Source organism: Mus caroli, unplaced genomic scaffold (genome assembly GCF_978045245.1).
Source record: "Mus caroli unplaced genomic scaffold, Mus_caroli_1 scaffold_11, whole genome shotgun sequence".
NCBI classification, from domain to species: domain Eukaryota; kingdom Metazoa; phylum Chordata; class Mammalia; order Rodentia; family Muridae; genus Mus; species Mus caroli.
In genome coordinates, this window is record NW_028227266.1 from 108,651,759 (window position 1) to 108,671,157 (window position 19,399).

At 39.9% G+C, this 19,399-nt stretch overlaps 1 protein-coding gene across 20 annotated transcripts in view; it reads left to right on the forward strand.

Annotated features, from left to right (window-relative positions):
- The window catches only part of Map4 (microtubule associated protein 4), a 153,431-nt gene that overhangs the window by 44,323 nt on the left and 89,709 nt on the right, over positions 1–19,399 (forward strand). For all 20 annotated transcript variants that reach the window (XM_085828048.1, XM_029481534.2, XM_085828053.1 and 17 more), the window contains exon 2: positions 1,064–1,305. In XM_085828048.1, the coding sequence (XP_085684174.1) occupies positions 1,083–1,305 (223 nt within the window). In that variant the 5' untranslated portion in view covers positions 1,064–1,082. The remainder of the gene's footprint in view (positions 1–1,063; positions 1,306–19,399) is intronic.

Sequence of the window (19,399 nt, forward strand, 5' to 3'; positions counted from 1 at the left end):
GAAATCCGCTTGCCTCTGCCTCCCGAGTGCTGGGACTAAAGGCGTGTGCCACCACGCCCGGCTGATTTAGTCTTTTTTATAGAAATAGTCTGTTCTTGTATATTTTTTTAAAAACTATTCTGTGACCTGATTTGGAAATGAAAACATGGGTAGTAGAAAAGATATTATGAGAGTTTCAAAAGATTCAACTTACGGGCTGGAGAGATAGCTCTGAAGTTACGAGCACTGCCACTTCTTCCAGAGGACCTGAGTTAGATTAGGTTTCCTTTAAGAGCTGATGTGAATGTTACTGACTATAACTGAAATTTTTTATTTATTTATTATTTTGGCAGTGGCTGGGGTTAGGGGTGGTTAATTTTGAGGCAGGATTTCTCTGTGTAGGCCTGGAACTCAGGATATAGATCAGGCTGGCCTTGAACTCAAATCCTCCTGCCTCTCTCTGCCTCCTGAATGCTGGGATTAAGGCATGTGGCTTGTGCTTTCTTTTCTTTTTTTTTTTTTTTTTTTTTTTTTTAAGATTTATTTATTATATGTAAGTACACTGTAGCTGTCTTCAGACACTCCAGAAGAGGGCGCCAGATCTCGTTACGGATGGTTGTGAGCCACCATGTGGTTGCTGGGATTTGAACTCTGGACCTTCGGAAGAGCAGTCGGGTGCTCTTACCCACTGAGCCATCTCACCAGCCCCCGTGCTTTATTTTCTGTATTAATAAAAAACAGCTGGGTTTGGTTACACATTCATGTAATCTGAGTATTGTGGGGGCTGAGGCAGAAGATTCATTGTGAGTTAGGCTAGCTTGGGCTACATATAGCAAGATCCGGTCTCAAATTAGTAAAAAGTACCCTAGTGTTACAAATGGGAGTGCCTTGACTTTTCTGCTGTGGAGAGAAATGTGGATTGTGTCCGCAGCAGTGGTGATTGATTGGGCCTGGGCTTTAATTTTCTCACCATCTAAAAAGCGTTTGCTGGATGTAAATTTTACTTGAAAACAACTGATGAGAGGCTCTAGAAATGTGATCTCATTTACAGTGCTCACGTGAGACTTCTCTTTGCCCCTAACAGGCAGTCGCAGTGGTACAGAATGGCCGACCTCAGTCTTGTGGATGCATTGACAGAACCACCTCCAGAAATTGAGGGAGAAATAAAGCGAGACTTCATGGCTGCACTGGAGGCAGAGCCCTATGATGACATTGTGGGAGAGACTGTGGAGAAAACTGAGTTTATTCCTCTCCTGGATGGTGATGAGAAAACCGGGAACTCAGAATCCAAAAAGAAACCCTGCTTAGACACCAGCCAGGTTGAAGGTAGGTGTTTAAGCTGAAAGGAACATTCAGATGCAGGGTGGGGTCATGGCTTGTCACCGCTGAGGTTCTGATGTACACTAGTCACTTGAAGTTTCTATTGGAAATCAAGGATAGTCTTAGCACTCAGGAGACAGAGGCAGGTGGATCACCGTGAGTCCAAGGGCCAGCTAGCCTGGTCTTCTGAATGAGTTCTAGGGCAATTAGGGTTACACAGAGAAACCCTGACTTGAAAAAACCAAAAAAGAAAGAGGAAGAAAGAAATCAAGGATGACACATTGCTCTTTAGTTTAATCAGTGTTGATGAAGCTGGTGACAACTTAATCCTAGTATCTTCTGTAATGTTTTTATACTATCTATCCTGCTTCATAATTTCCTCTATTAAAATTCCTGCTGATTCTTTTATTGGAACATAGCTTTGTGAAATTAAATGCATTAACTTTGTGCGTATATTCCAGCTTATGTTGGAATCAGATTGTTGGGTGATCCCAGGTTTGGAGTAAAACACACTTAAAGCCTTTAAGAAAGAGCAGCTTTATTAATAACTTGGCTGTGACTTGGGAGGCAGAGGCAGGCGGATTTCTGAGTTCGAGCCCAGCCTGGTCTACAGAGTGAGTTCCAGGACAGCTAGGGCTACACAGAGAAACCCTGTCTCGAAAAAACCAAAAAAAAAAAAAACCAAAAAAAAAAACCAAAACTTGGCTGTGGGTTATTTATTTGTTTAATTTTTTGGCTGGATTTTTCTATCTATATTTAAGAGGAATATTGATTTAGTTTTCTAGTAATTTGTATGTATATTTGGTCGGTGGTTTAGTATTTTGAGACAGAATCTCATGCTGCAACTCAAGCAGCCCTGGAAATCATTGTCTACCCTACTTTATTAGTCTAGAACACATGGGCTTCTGCTTCACTTTTTCTTTTTATTTATTTATTTATTTATTTACTTTCATTTTTTAAAAAAATTTATTTATTTTAAGTAAGTACACTGTAGCTGTCTTCAGACACCCCAGAAGAGGGCATCAGATTTCGTTACAGATGGTTGTGAGCCACCATGTGGTTGCTGGGATTTGAACTCAGGACCTCTGAAAGAGCAGTCAGTGCTCTTAACCTCTGAGCCATCTCTCCAGCCCCCTGCTTCACTTTTTCATGGAACAGCATTTTAAGTGTGAGTTAGCATGCTTTTTTGTTTGGATTTAGAATTGAAATCATGCAGACTTCAAAAATGAGTTGGCTGCCATTGAAGACTGAGGTAGAGATATTGAAAGTTTGAGGAGAACTTGATCCGTGTCTGAAATAAAATGAAGCAAAATAAAACAAAGCCCCACACAATGGATGAGCAAACAGCATGAGCTGGAGAGAGAGCTGAGCATGTGTGCCCTAATGTCTCTTCTAGACTAGTTATGTAAAATTGATGTTTTTCTTTTCTTTTTAATACTATTTTTGTTAAAGATTTATTTATTTTATGTATATGAGTTCTTCAGATGCACCAGACGAGGCATTGGATCCCATTACAGATGATTGCAAGCCACCATGTGGTTGCTGGGAATTGGACTCAGGACCTCTGGAAGAGCAGTCAGTGCTCTTAACCGCTGAGCCATCTCTCCAGCCCGAATCAGGGTGTTTTTATATGCTGTTCTGGAACTCTAGACCATGTGGGCTTCCATCTCACAAAGATCCTTCCTGCCTTCTCCTCCTGAATGCTGGAATTAAAAGTATATGCTACAACACCTGGCAGTATGTCACCTTGAGTGATTTGCCTCAAGAAGAGGAAGGTTTTTAGAATCATTCCCTCATTTTTTTCAGCAATGAGGATTGAACTAGGGCTTCTGATAGGTCTTGAAATTTTTTTTTTCAGAACTTTACATTTGTTTGCTTATTGTGTACATGCATATAACATGGCATATGTATGGAAATCAGAGGATATCATATGGGAATCAGATTTTTATTGAACTCAGATTGTTTTGCTAAGTGACAAGCATCTTTACCTACTGAGCTATTTGGGTAGCCCGTATTTTATAATTATTGTATATATATTTTTTTTGTATTGTATAATTATGGTATATTATTATACCATAATTATACAATAAATATACAATATTTATACAATAAATATTACGATAATTTATACAATAAATATACAACAATTAAACAATAAATAAATAAATATAAATTATTGTATATAATTATATTTTTGTCTGGTTTTTATAGATTATCAATATTTTTCAAAATGATAAGATTTTTTACATTTGTGTTTTTCCTAGAAAGCACTTTTTTAAAAAAAAATTAGGTATTTTCTTCATTTACATTTCAAGTGCTATCCCAAAAGTCCCCCATACCCTCCCCTCCCCACTCCCCTACCCACCCACTCCCACTTCTTGGCCCTGGCGTTCCCCTGTACTGAGGCATATAAAGTTTGCAAGACCAAGGGGCCTCTCTTCTCAATGATGGCCAACTAGGCCATCTTCTGCTACATATACAGCTAGAGACACGAGCTCCGGGGGTACTGGTTAGTTCATATTGTTGTTCCTCCTATACCTAGAAAGCACTTTTAAATGAGATAGGGTTTCTCTATGTAGCCCTGGCTGTCCCAGAACACACTATGTAGACTGTGCTGGTCCTGTATCCCAAGTACTGGGATTAAAGGCGAGTACCACCACAGCCTAGCTAGTTTTTTTTTGTTGTTGTTGTTTTGTTTTTGTTTTCCTTTTTCTTTCACTTTTTAATGGAGACTGGAGAGATGACTTAGATGGAGAGATGGTTAAGAGCTGCTCTTCTAGAGAACCTGGGTTCAATTCCCAACATTCAACATGATGTTTCACAACTATATGTAACTCCAGTTCCAGGATATCTGTCTTAGGGTTTCCATTCCTGCACAAAACATCAAGTTGACACACAAAATCAGCCAGTACAAATGACCCCTTGTCAGCTTAACACACAAACACATCATCACTATTAAACCTCAACCCTTACTTTCTTATTCATCTCCAGTATCTAAATGACTTTAAAAGTCCCCAGTCTTTGCAAATTCTTACATATTAAAATTTCAATGCCAGGCTGGAGAAATGGCTTAGTAGTTAAGAGCACTGGCTGTTTGCTCTTCCAGATGTCCTGAGTTCAATTCTCAGCAAACCACATGGTGGCTCTCAACCATCTGTAATAGGATCCGATGTAATAGGATCCACTCATAGGCTCTCTTCAACTCTTTTGCGTGACCCCATGATGGTTTTGGGCCATCAATTGCAACTGAAGCTGCACCTACACCAATAGCCTTTGATGGCTTCTCACAGTGCCGAGCCTCAGCTGCTCTTCATGACCCCTTCATGTCTCATAACCAGTACCACCTGGGTGACTCTTACACATTACCAAGTCCAGTGCAGCATGAGGTACATCCTTGCCTATCTCTGGAACACAGCTCTCAAAAAGCACTTCCCAGAAGATGTCACCTCTGTGATGCTGGTCTCTTCTTAATTACCACTAATTTCTTAGTTCCAGCTAACCAGCATCAATAGTCCCAGTAATACAAAGATTTGCTTTAGTAGTTCTGATAATCTTGTTAATCACAGCCGATTCTTCAGCCCCAGCTAACCAAAACCACAGAATCTTCACAGAATCAAAACATCACGACCCTGATAAGAGTCTTTAATCTTTCCTCTGAAATTTTACAAGCCTGGCCTTCATCATTTGCACTGTTCTCAGCATTATCTTCCAAGCTCCTACAGAACATCCGCTTCAATGGCTCTTCTAGCCCAAAGTCCTTCCACAAACATTATCAGGTTGTCACAGGAATACACCACTACGCTGGTACAAAATTGCTGGTCTTGTGTGTCAACTTGACACAGGCTGGAGTTATCACAGAGAAAGGAGCTTCAGTTGAGGAAATGCCTCCATGAGATCCAGCTGTAAGGCATTTTCTCAACTGAAGCTCCTTTGTCTGTGATAACTCCAGCTTGTGTCAAGTTGACACACAAAGCCAGCCAGTACAATTTCCAGTGCCCCTTTATGGCCTCCGCATGTGATGCACAAACATACATGCATGCAAAATAATAATAGTAATAATAATATAAAAGTAAGAATCAATATATCTAAATATTTAAAAAGATTGTATTATATGTGTGAAGATTTTGTCTGTATGGGTGTATGGGTATGCTACATGCATACCTGTTGAGTCTACTGGAACTGGGTTTGTGACTTTTTGTGGGACACTTTATACAGGTGCTGATTACTGAAACTGAGTTCTCTGCAAGAGCAACAAGTGCTCTTAACCTCTGAGCCATTTCTGTAGCCCCACCAACACAGTTCTTTTTAAATGTATATTGAGTGTTTTGCTTGACAGTATATGTGTGCTGTGTGCATGCCTGGTGCCTGTAGAGGCCCGAAGAGGGTGCCAGATCCCCTGAACTGCTGTATAGTTAAGGATCGTTCTAAGCTCCTATGTGGGAACTTTGAACCGGACCTAGATCTTTTGCAAAAGGACCAGATGTTCTTAAACTCTTAGTTATCACTCAGTCCCAAGAACCAGTATGTTTTAAGAAAAAGATTTATAGCCAATCAGTGTTGGTGCATTGATTTAATCCCAGCACTCAGGAGGCAGAAGCAGGTGGATCTCTACATTCAAGGCCAACATGATTTACAGAGCTAGTTCCAGGACTACCCAGAAACCCTATATTAAATAACAACAACAAAACAAAGAAGAAGAGAAATGAAAAGCATTTATTTTATTTTATTTTCATTTATGTTTATGTATTTGTATGAGTTATGCTATGTGTGTGCAGATGTCCACGGAGACCATGAGGTGCCTGGAGTTATTAGAAGCAGTTGTAAGCTGCCCTACATGGGTTCAGAGAACTGAATTTGGATTCTGTGCTATAGCAATAAGTGAATTTAGACAGTGGGTCATCTCTAACCACAAGTAAGTTATTTGGAATAGTTAAGGCATTAAAGGAAGGAAGAAGAGCTCTAAAGAGTGCTGGGATTAAAGGCGTGCGCCACCATGCCTGGCCTGAGGAATGCATTTCATGAGTGGGTGCAGTGGCTTGCTTGTTGTCTACTGCATTTGAAATTGTTTCCAGATGTATTGCTCTTCCCTGATTACTCATAAACTGCCCAATACCTAGGAGTTTATTATCAGTACCCTGTGCCTCGCCCTTGCATGCCTTTCAAATAGTAGTAACAGATTCTGTGACTGTCTTATGCTAGTGAGTATCTTACTCATTGTTGGCTTCCACAAAGCAGTTAGCAAGTTTGTGGGCAGTTCCCTTAAGACTTTTTTCTGTGCCCCATTTGTAAGATAGAAATTAAGACTAAGTTCTTTGAGGCTAGCATGTATGTAGAATAAAAAGTTAGGTGGTGGTACATGCCTTTTATCCCAGCATTTGGAAGGCAGGTGGATTTCTGAGTTCTAGGCCAACCTAGCCTGGTCTACATAAAAAATATAAGGAAATTAGTCTAGGATAGCGCTCCTCAAGGATGAGCCTTGGTCCCAGCGTTTTCAGGTCATGTGCGGAGTACAGAGGATAGGTTAGAGGATGTCAGTCAGTCTGGACAGACTAGTAGACAGACTGCATGTGACTTGGCCTTAATGAAATAGTGCAGTCTGCCAAATTTGCCACAAGAGGGTGATGTTGGCAAGAGTCTGACTGTGTTGAGCCTGTGCTCAGTCTGCTTGGCCTGAAGCTTTCTCCTGGCTTCACAACACAGCTGCCACTCGGCTTCTTAACCCTTTCCTTTTTGTTTTTTTTTGTTTGTTTGTTTTGCTTTTTTTGAGGCAGGGCTTCTCTGTGTAGCCCTGGCTGTCCTCAAATATAGCCATTTTCTTTTTTCTCTCTTTGTGTGGGTTCTTCTCTTGTCTCCTAACAATATCTTTTCTGACTCAGCTCAGGTTCTCCTGGCTCAACTGTCACCTTCTCAGTTATCACCTTTCACTGTTTTTGACTTTACTCTTCTGCCATCTGAACTGTACTTACTCTGCCCTATTCTTCTCTGACCCTAGTCCAATCCTCCTCCTCTAATGCTCTTACCGCGCTCTCAATCTCTGCTGGCTTTTCTTTTCTTTCTTTCTTTCTTTTTTTTAATTTAAGTTTTTAAATTTATGTATGTGAGTATATTATCGCTGTCTTCAGACACACCAGGAGAGAGCATCGGATCCCATTACAGATGGTTGTGAGATACCATGTGGTTGCTGGGAATTGAACTCAGGACCCCTGGAAGAACAGTCATGCTCTTGACTGCTGAGAGCCATTCCTCTAGCCCTTCTGTTGCCTTTTTATATTCTTTTCTTTTCTTTCTTTCTTTTTTTTTTTTTTTTTTTTTTTTTTTGGTTTTTCGAGACAGGGTTTTTCTCTGTATAGCCCTGGCTGTCCTGGAACTCACTCAATAGACCAGGCTGGCCTCGAACTCAGAAATCCACCTGTCCCTGCCTCCCGAGTATTGGGATTAAAGGCGTGTGTCACCACACCCGGCTAACTTGAGTATTTCTTGAATCATTTATACTCCTGGACTGTCTTATCTTCTAGCATCTTATTTTCTGGAGTTCCTTGTCAAAGTCTCTTAATCTCTCTTCCCTCAGTTCTGTGAACCTTTGGCTTACTTATAGTTCTTCTGACTTGGGCATGCAGGATGTGGTATTCGAATAGCAGTCTATCTTAAAATTCTTCACATAGGCCTGTTGTTGCTCTGCATTGTAGATGGCCTCTGTATTGCTGTAGACCAAAGTCCTGCTCATAGACCTTTCAGTGGTTAAGGATCGAAGGTCTCTTGACCAGGATTTTTTGGCTCTCAGGCAAAGGCAGTGACTGGTCAGGCTATCTTCTCAACTTGATCAACTCTGAGCTTTATTTGTTTGATGTTATCCACAGCTTTTTGTTTCCTATAGAAAGATAAACAAATCCATGTCCCCAGTGCAAGATATTCTTGGATTCTGTTCTGATGTTAATACATCCTTATAGTACATAGACTGAGTTAATTCCACAATTTTTAAAAAATAATCCTGTGTCTCTCAGCTGCTGTTGTTCCTTTCTCATTAACGTTAGGAAATTTAAACAGAGTACTATTTAGTCTATCCTAGAGGGTCTTTATTCTTTCTTTTTGTTTTATAAGCATTTCTTTTAAAGTACAATTAGATCTTTCTATAATTGCCTGTCCTATATCATTGTTTGGTATACCTGTAACATTATATTTGCAAAGAATCCATCTTTCTGGATATATATGTAGGGGTATGTCAGTCTTAATTTGTACAGGAATTCTTATAGTAGTGATTACTTCCAGTAAATGTATAATTACAGAATCAGCTTTTTTTTTTTTTTTTAATTCTATGTACTTGAGTACATTGTGGCTCTCCTTGGACACACCAGAGGAGGGCATCGGATCCTATTACAGATGGTTGTAAGCTACCATGTGGTTGCTGGAAATTGAACTTGGAACCTCTGGAAGAGCCAGGGCCCTTAGCCCCTGAGCCCCTGAGCCATCTCTCTAGCCCCAGAATCAGCTTTTTCAAAACTCATAGCCGCTGGGCGGTGGTGGCCCACGCCTTTAATCCCAGCACTTGGGAGGCAGAGGCAGGTGGATTTCTGAGTCTGAGGCCAGCCTGGTCTACAGAGTGAGTTCCAGGACAGCCAGGGCTACACAGAGAAACCCTGCCTCAAAAAAAAAAAAAAAACAAAAAAAACAAAAAAAACAAAACAAAAAACAAAAAGCAAAAGTCAAATGGCTCAGTGATAGCAGAATGGTCCTGCTGTGTGTCTGGGCTGATGGTATCAGGAACATCAGAAATTCTGAACAACAGCAACTCTGAAAAAGGAGGCAAAGGTCAGGCCTTATCAGGCCATGATCCAATCATAGTCTTTTTTCCTTTTCTTCTGAGACTGAGTCTCATTACATAGCCCTGGCTGGCCTAAGAACTCCAGACGTAGGCTATTCAGAGAAACAAAATTCTTGAAAAACAAAACAAAACAAAACACAAAAAAACAAAAAAAAACCAACCAAACAAAAAAAACCTCATAGCCATTGCACATTGAAACCCTGAGTATAATCAGTGGTATGGTGTACAAACTTTAGTTTTCTAAATTCTGAAAAATGAAACATACCCATCGTGGGTGCTGAGCCCCTGGATGTGGCCTAGTGGATGGTAAGCAAAGCCTCTAAGCTCCTCTGTAGTACAAGTGACCATGTACATTGGCCTACTGTACACACAAAATAGAGGATCCTAGCAAACTACTGGAGCCTCAGGATGGGCCTGAAACAGGGCAGTGGATGCTTCAACCCTCCATCTTATGGAAGTCCACGTGGGTGCTGGCAGCCTGGCACCTCCCCATAAAGCCTGTGAAATAGTTGGCTATTCTAGAGCTTGTGTCAATTCTCCATTGGCCCAAAGGCCATAAAAAACTCTTGCTGCTGTGTAGCACAGTAGATCTGCACCTTAGTGCTGGTGTCTAGGGTCTTGTTTCCGCCTCTCTCACCCCCTCCTGAATCCCAGTTTCCATAATCCCTTTGCCAGATTTCATTTCTTTTGTTGCCTTTAGGGGTTACTTCTGGTAGGTAATGGAGTTTGATTATTGTTATAGAATATTTGATCACATTGTGAACCCCAAGATTGAGAACTGGAAAAACCTTGTGGTGTGGCTCAACCCTAGCACACACCTACCTACCTACCTTCCTTCCCCCCCCCCCATTCTTTCTCCTCCCCTTCCCTCTCTTCCCTTCCCCTCCCCCCATCCCTCACTCCCTCCCATCCTCCCTTCCTCCCCCCTTTCCCTCCCTTCTTGCCTGCCTGCCTGCCTGCCTGCCTGCAAACATCTTTAACACAAGAGCTAAACAAAGTCAACCCTAGGTTAAGATGGGGAACAAGCAATCAGTTGACAGGGAGTAAACAGAAAAGTAACAGAAAGGAAAGAGATTGAGTTAGGAAGTATTGAAGGGCGTTGTAGAGGAGAATGGACTTTTTCCTTCTGGGATTTTTTAAGACAAAAATGGGAGGGGGTATGTATAGGAATAATAGGGAAGAAAGATAGATAATTGAGCCGGGCGTGATGGCGCACGCCTTTAATCCCAGGCAGAGGCAGGTGGATTTCTGAGTTCGAGGCCAGCTTGGTCTACAAAGTGAGTTCCAGGACAGCCAGGGCTACACAGAGAAACCCTGTCTCGAAAAACAAACAAACAAAAAAAGATAATTGAATCTACTCATAGATATTGATACAAAATTAAGGTTGTATTTGGTTGCATTGGTATAGATCTTTGTATATTGATACAAAATTAAGGTTATATTTTAGTTACAACATACTATGTATCAACTCCTTTTAAGATATTGCACCTTTGTGATTCTTAAAAATGCAATGTAAAGTTCTTGTCCTTTTGAAAGCTACCATTACAAGTTGTTTAGGATAATTAGGAAATGCAAGTCAATCAAACTTGTAGTTTCGTTAGCTATTAGTTTAGTTAATCATGGAGGTTTTCAAAGTTAATCAGAGAGTAAACTAGAGACAAGCAAAGTTTCCCTATTCAAATACACTGAGATAGATGGCATTTAAAGATGTTTTATTAGTTTAAGACTTTTTTTTTTTGACAATGAGACATGTCAGATTCTGGCAGCACCCCCATACAATTTCAAAGAAGATAATGAACATTGAAGAACATCCTTGTTGAGTTTGCTTCAAATGTGGCAAGCTGCCACCGGGCAAGAAACTGGCCTTGCTTCAAACTGCTGACTGCATGCTGTCCAAGCTGTGGAAAAGCAGGACACAAAGAAAGTGAAGTGTCAAATCTGCCAGGACAGGGTAGAGAAGTCCTTCATGATTCTTGTTTCATAGAAAAATCTGTGAGATATTCTATCCCAGTAGGCTAAAGATATGAATGTTCCAAAGTTGCAGAAGAATTTTGGGTGACTATACAGGGAGCTAGCAGTATTGGTCCTTTCTATAGTTATGGAAGCTGCTTACTCTGCATTTCTTGTTTATTCAGGTAATATTTAGCCTTTTCATGTCTCTGATGGGGTTGAAGACTACCGTTATAGTCTCATAGTTAAGCTTAAGTTGTTTAGGATTTAAGAAAATATTTTAAGGTCTAAAAAGATGTTTTTATGTTGATAAATGCAAATTATGATAGAAAATGATTTAGGTACAGAACTTTTGATTTACCAAGATAGGATATATAGTAGAGTACTTTCTCCAAGGTTGCCAAATACAAATGGACTGGGTATTATGAATGTAATTCTTACCAGAGTATATAGCTTATTAATGTTAGAGAGTCTTTTATTTAGACAAAAAGGGGGAATGTTGCAAGATATTTGAACACATTTTGAACCTCAAGATTGTAAACTGGAAAAACCTTGTTGTGGTGTAGCTTAGCCCTAGCACGCACCTGTAACCTAAGAGCTTTCTAGTATTTGTAAACAAGTATTTGTGGTGTGGCTCAGCCCTAGCATACACCTTTAGTTTGAGAGCTAAGCAAAGTCAACGCTAGGTCAGGAGGCAGAGCATATTTGCCAGCTGACAGTGGATGAACATAAGTAAACAGAAAGGAAGACCTTTCTTTGATTTGAAGGGTATTTAAGACAGCATGGAGAAGGAGAAGGGCCTTTTCCTTCTGGGATGTCTGTGGAGTAGGAAGGTCAGCTGGGTGATTTCCTTGCTTCTCAAAGCTAGCAGGTTTTCGCCACAGCATTTGGCTCCTGAATCTTCATTGGTATAATTGAATGGCTGGGATTTTTTTGTTTTAAAAACCACAGGTTATACAAAGAACAAGTAGGACATTTTCTTATATATTTCTTGGCTTGTTTCCAGGTGATCGGTATATTTTTAAAAATCCTTTACAGTTAACATGGTGTTTTTCATGAAATATTGAGGCTTCTAATACATTTCCTATTACATTAATAATTGCTCAGTTTCTTCATTTCCTTGTACTAATGGACCTGGACAGCCTGTATAAGACCAAATATGGGTGACATATAATGAGTGGATAGTTTCTATTTCTGATTGCCTGTTGCAGTTGCATAAATAACAAGGTTAATTCTGAATTATCTGGAATAAATCCAAGAGTATCTACATCCAAAACAACTCTTTCTGCATATTGAGAGTCAGTAATTATATTAAGAGGTTCAGGAAAATCTAATAATGCCATAAGAATTGCATACAACTCTGTTGACCTTAATCATATGGGCTTTGAATTACTTTGCTTATTTTTTCTGACTTACATAACCAGCCATTCCCAACTTATTTGCATCAGTATAAAATGTAGGTGCTTCAGGAATTGGTATTCCTTTTATAGTATGTGGGAGAACCCAATTAGTTCTTTTTATAAACTGAAGAGTCTTGTTTTTAGGACATTTACTGTTGCTACAAGCTATTTGCCAGTCTTCATTGGTTACCCATAATGAAGTAATCTCTGTGTTAGTATATGACAGTAGGATTTCTACTTGTTCTATTCCAGACAATTGACAGTCTTATTCTTCCTTTCATAATTAAATCAGAAACCTTTTCTATATAAGTCCTTAATTTTTTACTTTGTATGCTACGAAGACCCATTCTAAAATACTACTTTCTCTTTGCATAGTGAGCCCAGTAGGAGAATGAATTGAAGGCAAGATAACCAAAATACAGTCTGGTTTGCGACCTATATGATCCACATATGCATTCTGCAGTCTCTTTTCTACTAAAGTTAACTCTTTCTCTGCTGTCTTTGCTAGCCATCTTGTACTAAGTCTGAATTTCCTTGTAACATTTGAAACATACTATTTAACACTTTAGTAGTTCATCCAGTAGTGGGCTGTAGCCAATTAATAACTCAAATTAATATTCGAAAATCATTGGGTTTGAAACTGATCTGTCTCTTCTGTGGTTGAAATTTTATTTTATTTTATTGGATTTATTATATAACCCAAAATAACCCAGATCTCTACTCTGCTTTTTTCAGAAGCAATCTGCAATCCCCAGTAAGGTGAAATTCTTTTTGTTTCACTAAACATTTTCTCTAAAGTATCTGCATCAGAATCAGCCAACAAAATATCTATGTAATGATAAATAATGGATTGAGGAAATTGCCTATGAATTATTTCTACTGGTTGTTGCATAAAATAGAATTGTACCATTTAACATTCCTGGTGGAAAAACTTTCCACTGACACTCTTTTGTACAGGTTGAACATTATTATACATAGGCCCTGTGAAGCCAGTTTTTTCCTTATCTTGCTCTTGCAAGGGGATAGTAAAAAAGCAGTCTTTTAAATCAATTACCATACCTTAGGTAAAGGAACTCCAGGCTGTGATGGACTACTCTACTCAGGGCTCTCAAATCTGTTAACATTCTCTATTTCCGAAATTCCATGGGCTGGTAGACTCTTCTGGATGTTGAGCCTCCAGGTGCATTAATTAAGCATCTTTAGTTTAAGGCTGTTCTGCTCACACAGGCTTCCTTCACTTAGTCAACCATTTTAAGGGTAGGGGCCGTTGGTATAATTTCAGCAGTTTCCCATCCCACCCCCCTTTATACATTTGGAAACTCAGTCACTGTTGTGATCTGTTTTTGGACAATCTGCAGTCTGTAATTTTGTAGCTGGCTAGAATGTACACCAGAACATTTTTTTTCAGAATCCTGTAGATTTCCTATTGGTAATATCTTACCAATAAGAGTTGACTGTGGGGGCTGGAGAGATGGCTCAGTGGGTAAGAGCACCCGACTGCTCTTCCGAAGGTCCAGAGTTCAAATCCCAGCAACCACATGGTGGCTCACAACCATCCGTAACGAGATCTGGCGCCCTCTTCTGGAGTGTCTGAAGACAGCTACAGTGTACTTACATATAATAAATAAATAAATCTTAAAAAAAAAAAAAAAAAAAAAAAAAGAGTTGACTGTGGGCTGGAGAGATGGCTCAGTGGTTAAGAGCGGTTAAGCTACTGCTTTTCCAGAGGTCCTGAGTTGAATTCCCAGCAATCATATGGTGGCTTACAACCATCTTAAAGGGATCTGATGTCCTTTTCTGGTGTGTCTGAAGACAGCTACAGTGTACTCATATAAATAAAATAAATGTACCCACTGTTACCTCCAGTGGAGTTGAGCAATATGGACCAAACCTGACATCCAGGTTTTATTTGTTGAAGTCACAATTTGACATCATCATCTCTAAGTTTGACAAACAGAGTTTCTGGCCAACTTCTTTAATCAGGAAACATGATTGGTTACAACATAGGACATCACAGTATTGCTCTGAGAAGTACTCTTAGAAATTAATGTTATCAGGAAGAGAATCACTAGTGGAAATAGTTATCCAAATAGCATTTCATGTGAGTACACTATCACTCTTTGGACACACCAGAAGAGGGCATCCTATTACAGAAGGCTGTGAGCCACCATGTGGTTGCTGGGAATTGAACTCAGAACCCCTGGAAAAGCAGTCAGTGCTCTTAACCACTGAGTCATCTCTCAACCCCCAAATAGCATTTCATATGATTAAGTACCATGTCTGAGGACTGTTAAAGAAACACAAATCCTTTAGATGTTTAAGATCATGCAGGTGGCCAAAATTAACTCTTTTTGTTGTCAAAGCCAGTTGAAGATCTGGTCCTCAGGGGTTACTTGGGCTTGGGAAGAGCTTCCAACACCTAATATCATTGTTTTCAGTTATTCCAGCTGTATGAAGATAAAGGCCTTGAAAGTGTGGAGGAATTTTCCTCTTTGTTGACCCTCTTCTTTGCAGACTGGATACTGAGAGTCCACTAAGTGGCATCTCCATGGCCTTCCTGAACAGCAGAAAAGGTGACTTTCTATGATTACAGGACATTTATTTAGAGATGCCCAAAGAGTTCCTGAGACTTAATCTGTAATGTTTAGGTGAAGCCTGAATAGATATTTAAAAAAACTTGGATTAGACACATGAAGCCCACTACAGCTAGAATCTGTGGGTCTATCCTGTAGCATTTGACAAGATCTGGAAATACCATAAGTAAGAGAAAATGTAGACATGGAAATTTTAGGGAACTTTTCCTCTCGTTTACAGAATTTACTTTGATTGAAAGATGGATGGGTATTATAATGAAGAGTTTATTTTGGGAGTTGCTTTTCATTAGTCCCTAGAAGATATTTGGCCCACGCGCTGGTTGAGAGATAGATTTCTTCCTAAGCACCTGAGGGTCTGACTCCAATTGTCTAGGAGGCCAGCCAGTGGGGAACTTGAAGGGTTACTCAGGCAATTTTGTTCCCATTGATGAGTCAGTGACCCTAAATGATAAGGTCCCAAAATGATACAGTCGGTGGTGGTCTTGATTGCGTTCATTTTTTCTGCCAGTTAAAGAATTAAGAGACAGCAGGTAGGAGTGGGGTCGGGGGTGGGGAAAGGCCAACTATAAAGGAAGATTAAAGAATAATTAAAAGAAAAATAATTAAGCGACAGGAAATATCTGAAGGGCAACAGGTAGCAGCAGAGGAAACTCTCAAAGCCCTGATTAGATGCAGGTTGTCAGACTCACATAGCAAGCACTTTTTAACCTCTGAGCCATCCAGCTGTCTCCCGTAGTCTACTTTTGTAGGTACTTTAATCTTGAAGACTTATTTAGGTCTTGGGAGGCAGAGGCAGGTGGATTTCTGAGTCTGAGGCTAGCCTGGTCTACAGAGTGAGTTCCAGGACAGCCAGGACTATGCAGAGAAACCCTGTCTCAGGGAAAAAAAAAAAAAAAAAGAAAAAGAAATTTACTGTGTTTAGGCCATGCTTTTGTGTAATTTCATGCTTTCCTGCCTGCACATAAGTTTTCCATAATAACAACTCCAAGACTTCTTACATATGAATAAATGCCTAGGTCAAAAGCCTTGGATTGTTCCCTGACTAGCTCATAATTTAATCATCCTGTTATTCTATTCTAAGTTCTGCCACCTAGTTGGTTACCTTGTCTGTCCTCAGATCATGTGACCACCTTCTCCCAGAGTTTGGAGGCTAATCTCCTTTACACCAGATTCTATTCCTAGAAATTCTCTCTCTGTACTAAAACTCCCATCTCCCTATTTCCTGCCTAAGCTAATAGGGCAACAGCATTTTATTGACAGGTGATGCTACTGTGCAATACAAAAGATTCTCTCTACACTTTTGTTTCCTACTTGCATGATTAATTTCCTTGTCTCCCCAAGGGGAAGTATGTCTTTTATAGAACTTTTATTTGGTCTGGCAGTGTAGCTCAGATTGCTCACCTACCTATGTCTATATGTTTTACCGAGGTGGGTACTGGTGGCAGTGGTCTTTGAGTGTCTCCTTTTCCTTGGTTTTTTATTAGAAGTCTTGTTTGAGAGTTGCTGTGATAGATAGCTATTCCTAAGCCTGCCTTTGGCAGGTATGTGACAGCTTTACCACAGAGAGTCTTTGGATAATCCCCTAGGCGTGACTCCTGGATATCAGTGTCACTGGTGAGATAAATTCCTTTTCCAACATGGTGTCGAGTGTGCACTTTGATTTGGGAGCTGACAGGAGGCTGACTGTACTATAGTAGGATTTAATGTTGGATAATGTGCAACTTTGCTATTCATTGAAGTACTAATCATCTAACCACATTTAGCCTGTGGTTTCTTTTTATTTTCATTGGCTGCCTATTGTCATGATTTCTAGATCATTGGAGGATATTACTTTTTAAGATTTATTTTCAATTATGAGTATATGTGGGGTTTCTTGTTTTTCATTTGTATAGATGAGTATAGGTATCCACAGAGGTGAGAAAAAAATTGGATTTCTTGGAAATGGAGTTAGAGGCAGTTGTCTGCCTACTGTGTGGATGCTGGGAACTAAACTCTGGTCTACTGGAAGAGCAGTATAGTATACTCTGACCCAGTTCTTCAGCCCCAAGGCTGTCTTTCTTTGTTAATTTCTAGATTCCTGATTACTTTTTTCTTTCCAGGTAGTGTCATCTTGCTGAGATGGGGCTGACCTTGAATTCTCAGCCTTCTTTCCTTAGCTACTCAAATGTAGAGGTGACATTAGATTTGTACCACCATACTCAGCTCTGCAGACCCCTTCTCCCCAAGACAGCTTTTCTCTCTGGCTATCCTGGAAATGACTCTGTGGATCATCAGTCTGGCCTGAATTCACAGAGCTCTGCCTGCCTCTCCGTCTGGAGTGGTGGGATTAAATGCATGGGTCACCACCTTTTTAATTTTTTTTTTTGGTTTTTTGAGACAGGGTTTCTCTGTGCAGCCCTGGCTGCCCTGGAACTCACTTTGTAGACCAGGCTGGCCTCGAACTCAGAAATCCGCCTGCCTCTGCCTCCCAAGTGCTGGAATTAAAGGTGGGTGCCACCACTGCCCGGCCACCAACCTTTTTTAAAAAGATGTATTTAATTTTAGGTGTATGAGTGTTGCTTGCATATGTCTGGGTACCATGTACATTTCTGGCACCTGTTGAGATTAGTAGAGGGCATTAACCAATGAAGCATTTCTCCAGGCCTCTGCTGTTTTTAAATACTTGAATAAATGTTGAAGTTTGGTCTTTTGTTATGCTAAATACTGTTTACAACCAAAGACTGAATGTAGATCCAGGTTTATGTGACTTTGCTTTCCCCACTCCCAACTTATCCCTGATTGGTGGTTAAAGATGTCGACAGCCAATAGCTGGGCAGAAGAGACATAGGTGGGGTTTAGGGATTCTGGGCTTGGGGTTGGAGGAGAACCACGAACTAAGAGAAGGTGGAGAGAGGAGAAAGACACCAAGGGTTAGGAGTCAAGAAAGGATGACATTGAAGGTTGGCCAGTTGGAGTTGAGAGCAGACCTGATTCTATGTGAGGAGCTATTTTGTTGAACTTAGACCCTGGTTCTTCCTCCCAGTCCCATGCTCCCTGAAATAAGACTCAAACTTAAAATAGATTTACAAATATCTTGGCCATATAGCTAGGCTGTTCTCTGACAGATATAACTTAAAATATCCCATTCATTCCAGCCTACATTCTGCCATGTGGCTGTGTTCAGGTACCATTTGTCCATTTCGTCACATCTTACAGGTGAATCTCTTATCTGGCTCTATCCAGAATTCTTTCTCTTCCCAGATGTCCTACCATCTTACTTCCTGCCTAAGCCATAGGCAGTAGACAAACGATGCATCCATACAATATCCAAGTTGTTCTCTTTAACCTCACTTAAATTCTTTAATATGCTTATCTGAGAGAGGATTGTGTAAAACTCTTTCTCTGTCTATCCTGTGTCCTATCCTTTCCCTTAACATTTGCTAGTGATGTTACTTTCATATTATTTTCTGGTTACTTGAGAGTGGGAAGGGAGGGAGGAAGAAGTGGAGGATGAGAATGTATGTCTGCATAATGCTTATCTGCCATACTAGCCTTTTTCCCACCCTCATCCCTCTCTGCCTATGTTCTGGCTTTTCAGTGGTATTTTACTCTGTGGTGACATTAGCTATTTTAAATAATGTCACAGTACTCTGTTTATATTCATTTTGTTTTTATTTTCTTTCATGAATTAAATACTGATAATAAATTGGCAAGTTAGTATTTTTCAGTTGATAAATTGACTATTCAGAAGTTTTATTTCAATCATTTAAAATGAGATTTTCTGGTTTTCTACAGTAGCTATTACCAGATTATAAAGTAGTTTCACCACTTTCGTGGCCAAAAAAAAGAACCAAATTTTTGTAAAATTTCCATCTTTTAAATAATTTATATTTTAAAACAGGACAGATTTTTAGAAAATATGTACTCTTTCTTAAGCTATGGGTTGATGAATCTTAAGTGCTGATTGTTTGAGGAAGAGGGCCCTGTGCCAAGTGTGGGTGGGACATATCCGGCACCACTCTGGAAAAGGACAGTGCATTCTGTGAGGGATGCGCAGGGCACATGTTATGTGTGCATATCTAATGAACTTGTCTTTTCACCCTTTCATCTCTGTTTTCTAATTCTACTCTAATATACCTTGCTTCTCTTGCTCCTCGGAGGTAGCAGAGTAGTCATTTCAATTAAAATAGTTATCAAAGGTGTCTGCTCTTTACATGGGAGAGCTTGACTGTGTTACCTTCCAAAAGAAAAGCCTGTGTTTGTATTTTAATAGTGTAGCTTCTTGATTTTTCTTTTTCTTTGAAAAGTATTTGTGAAAAATACCTCTGAAGATTTTTCCCTTTCTTAATATTAGTGGA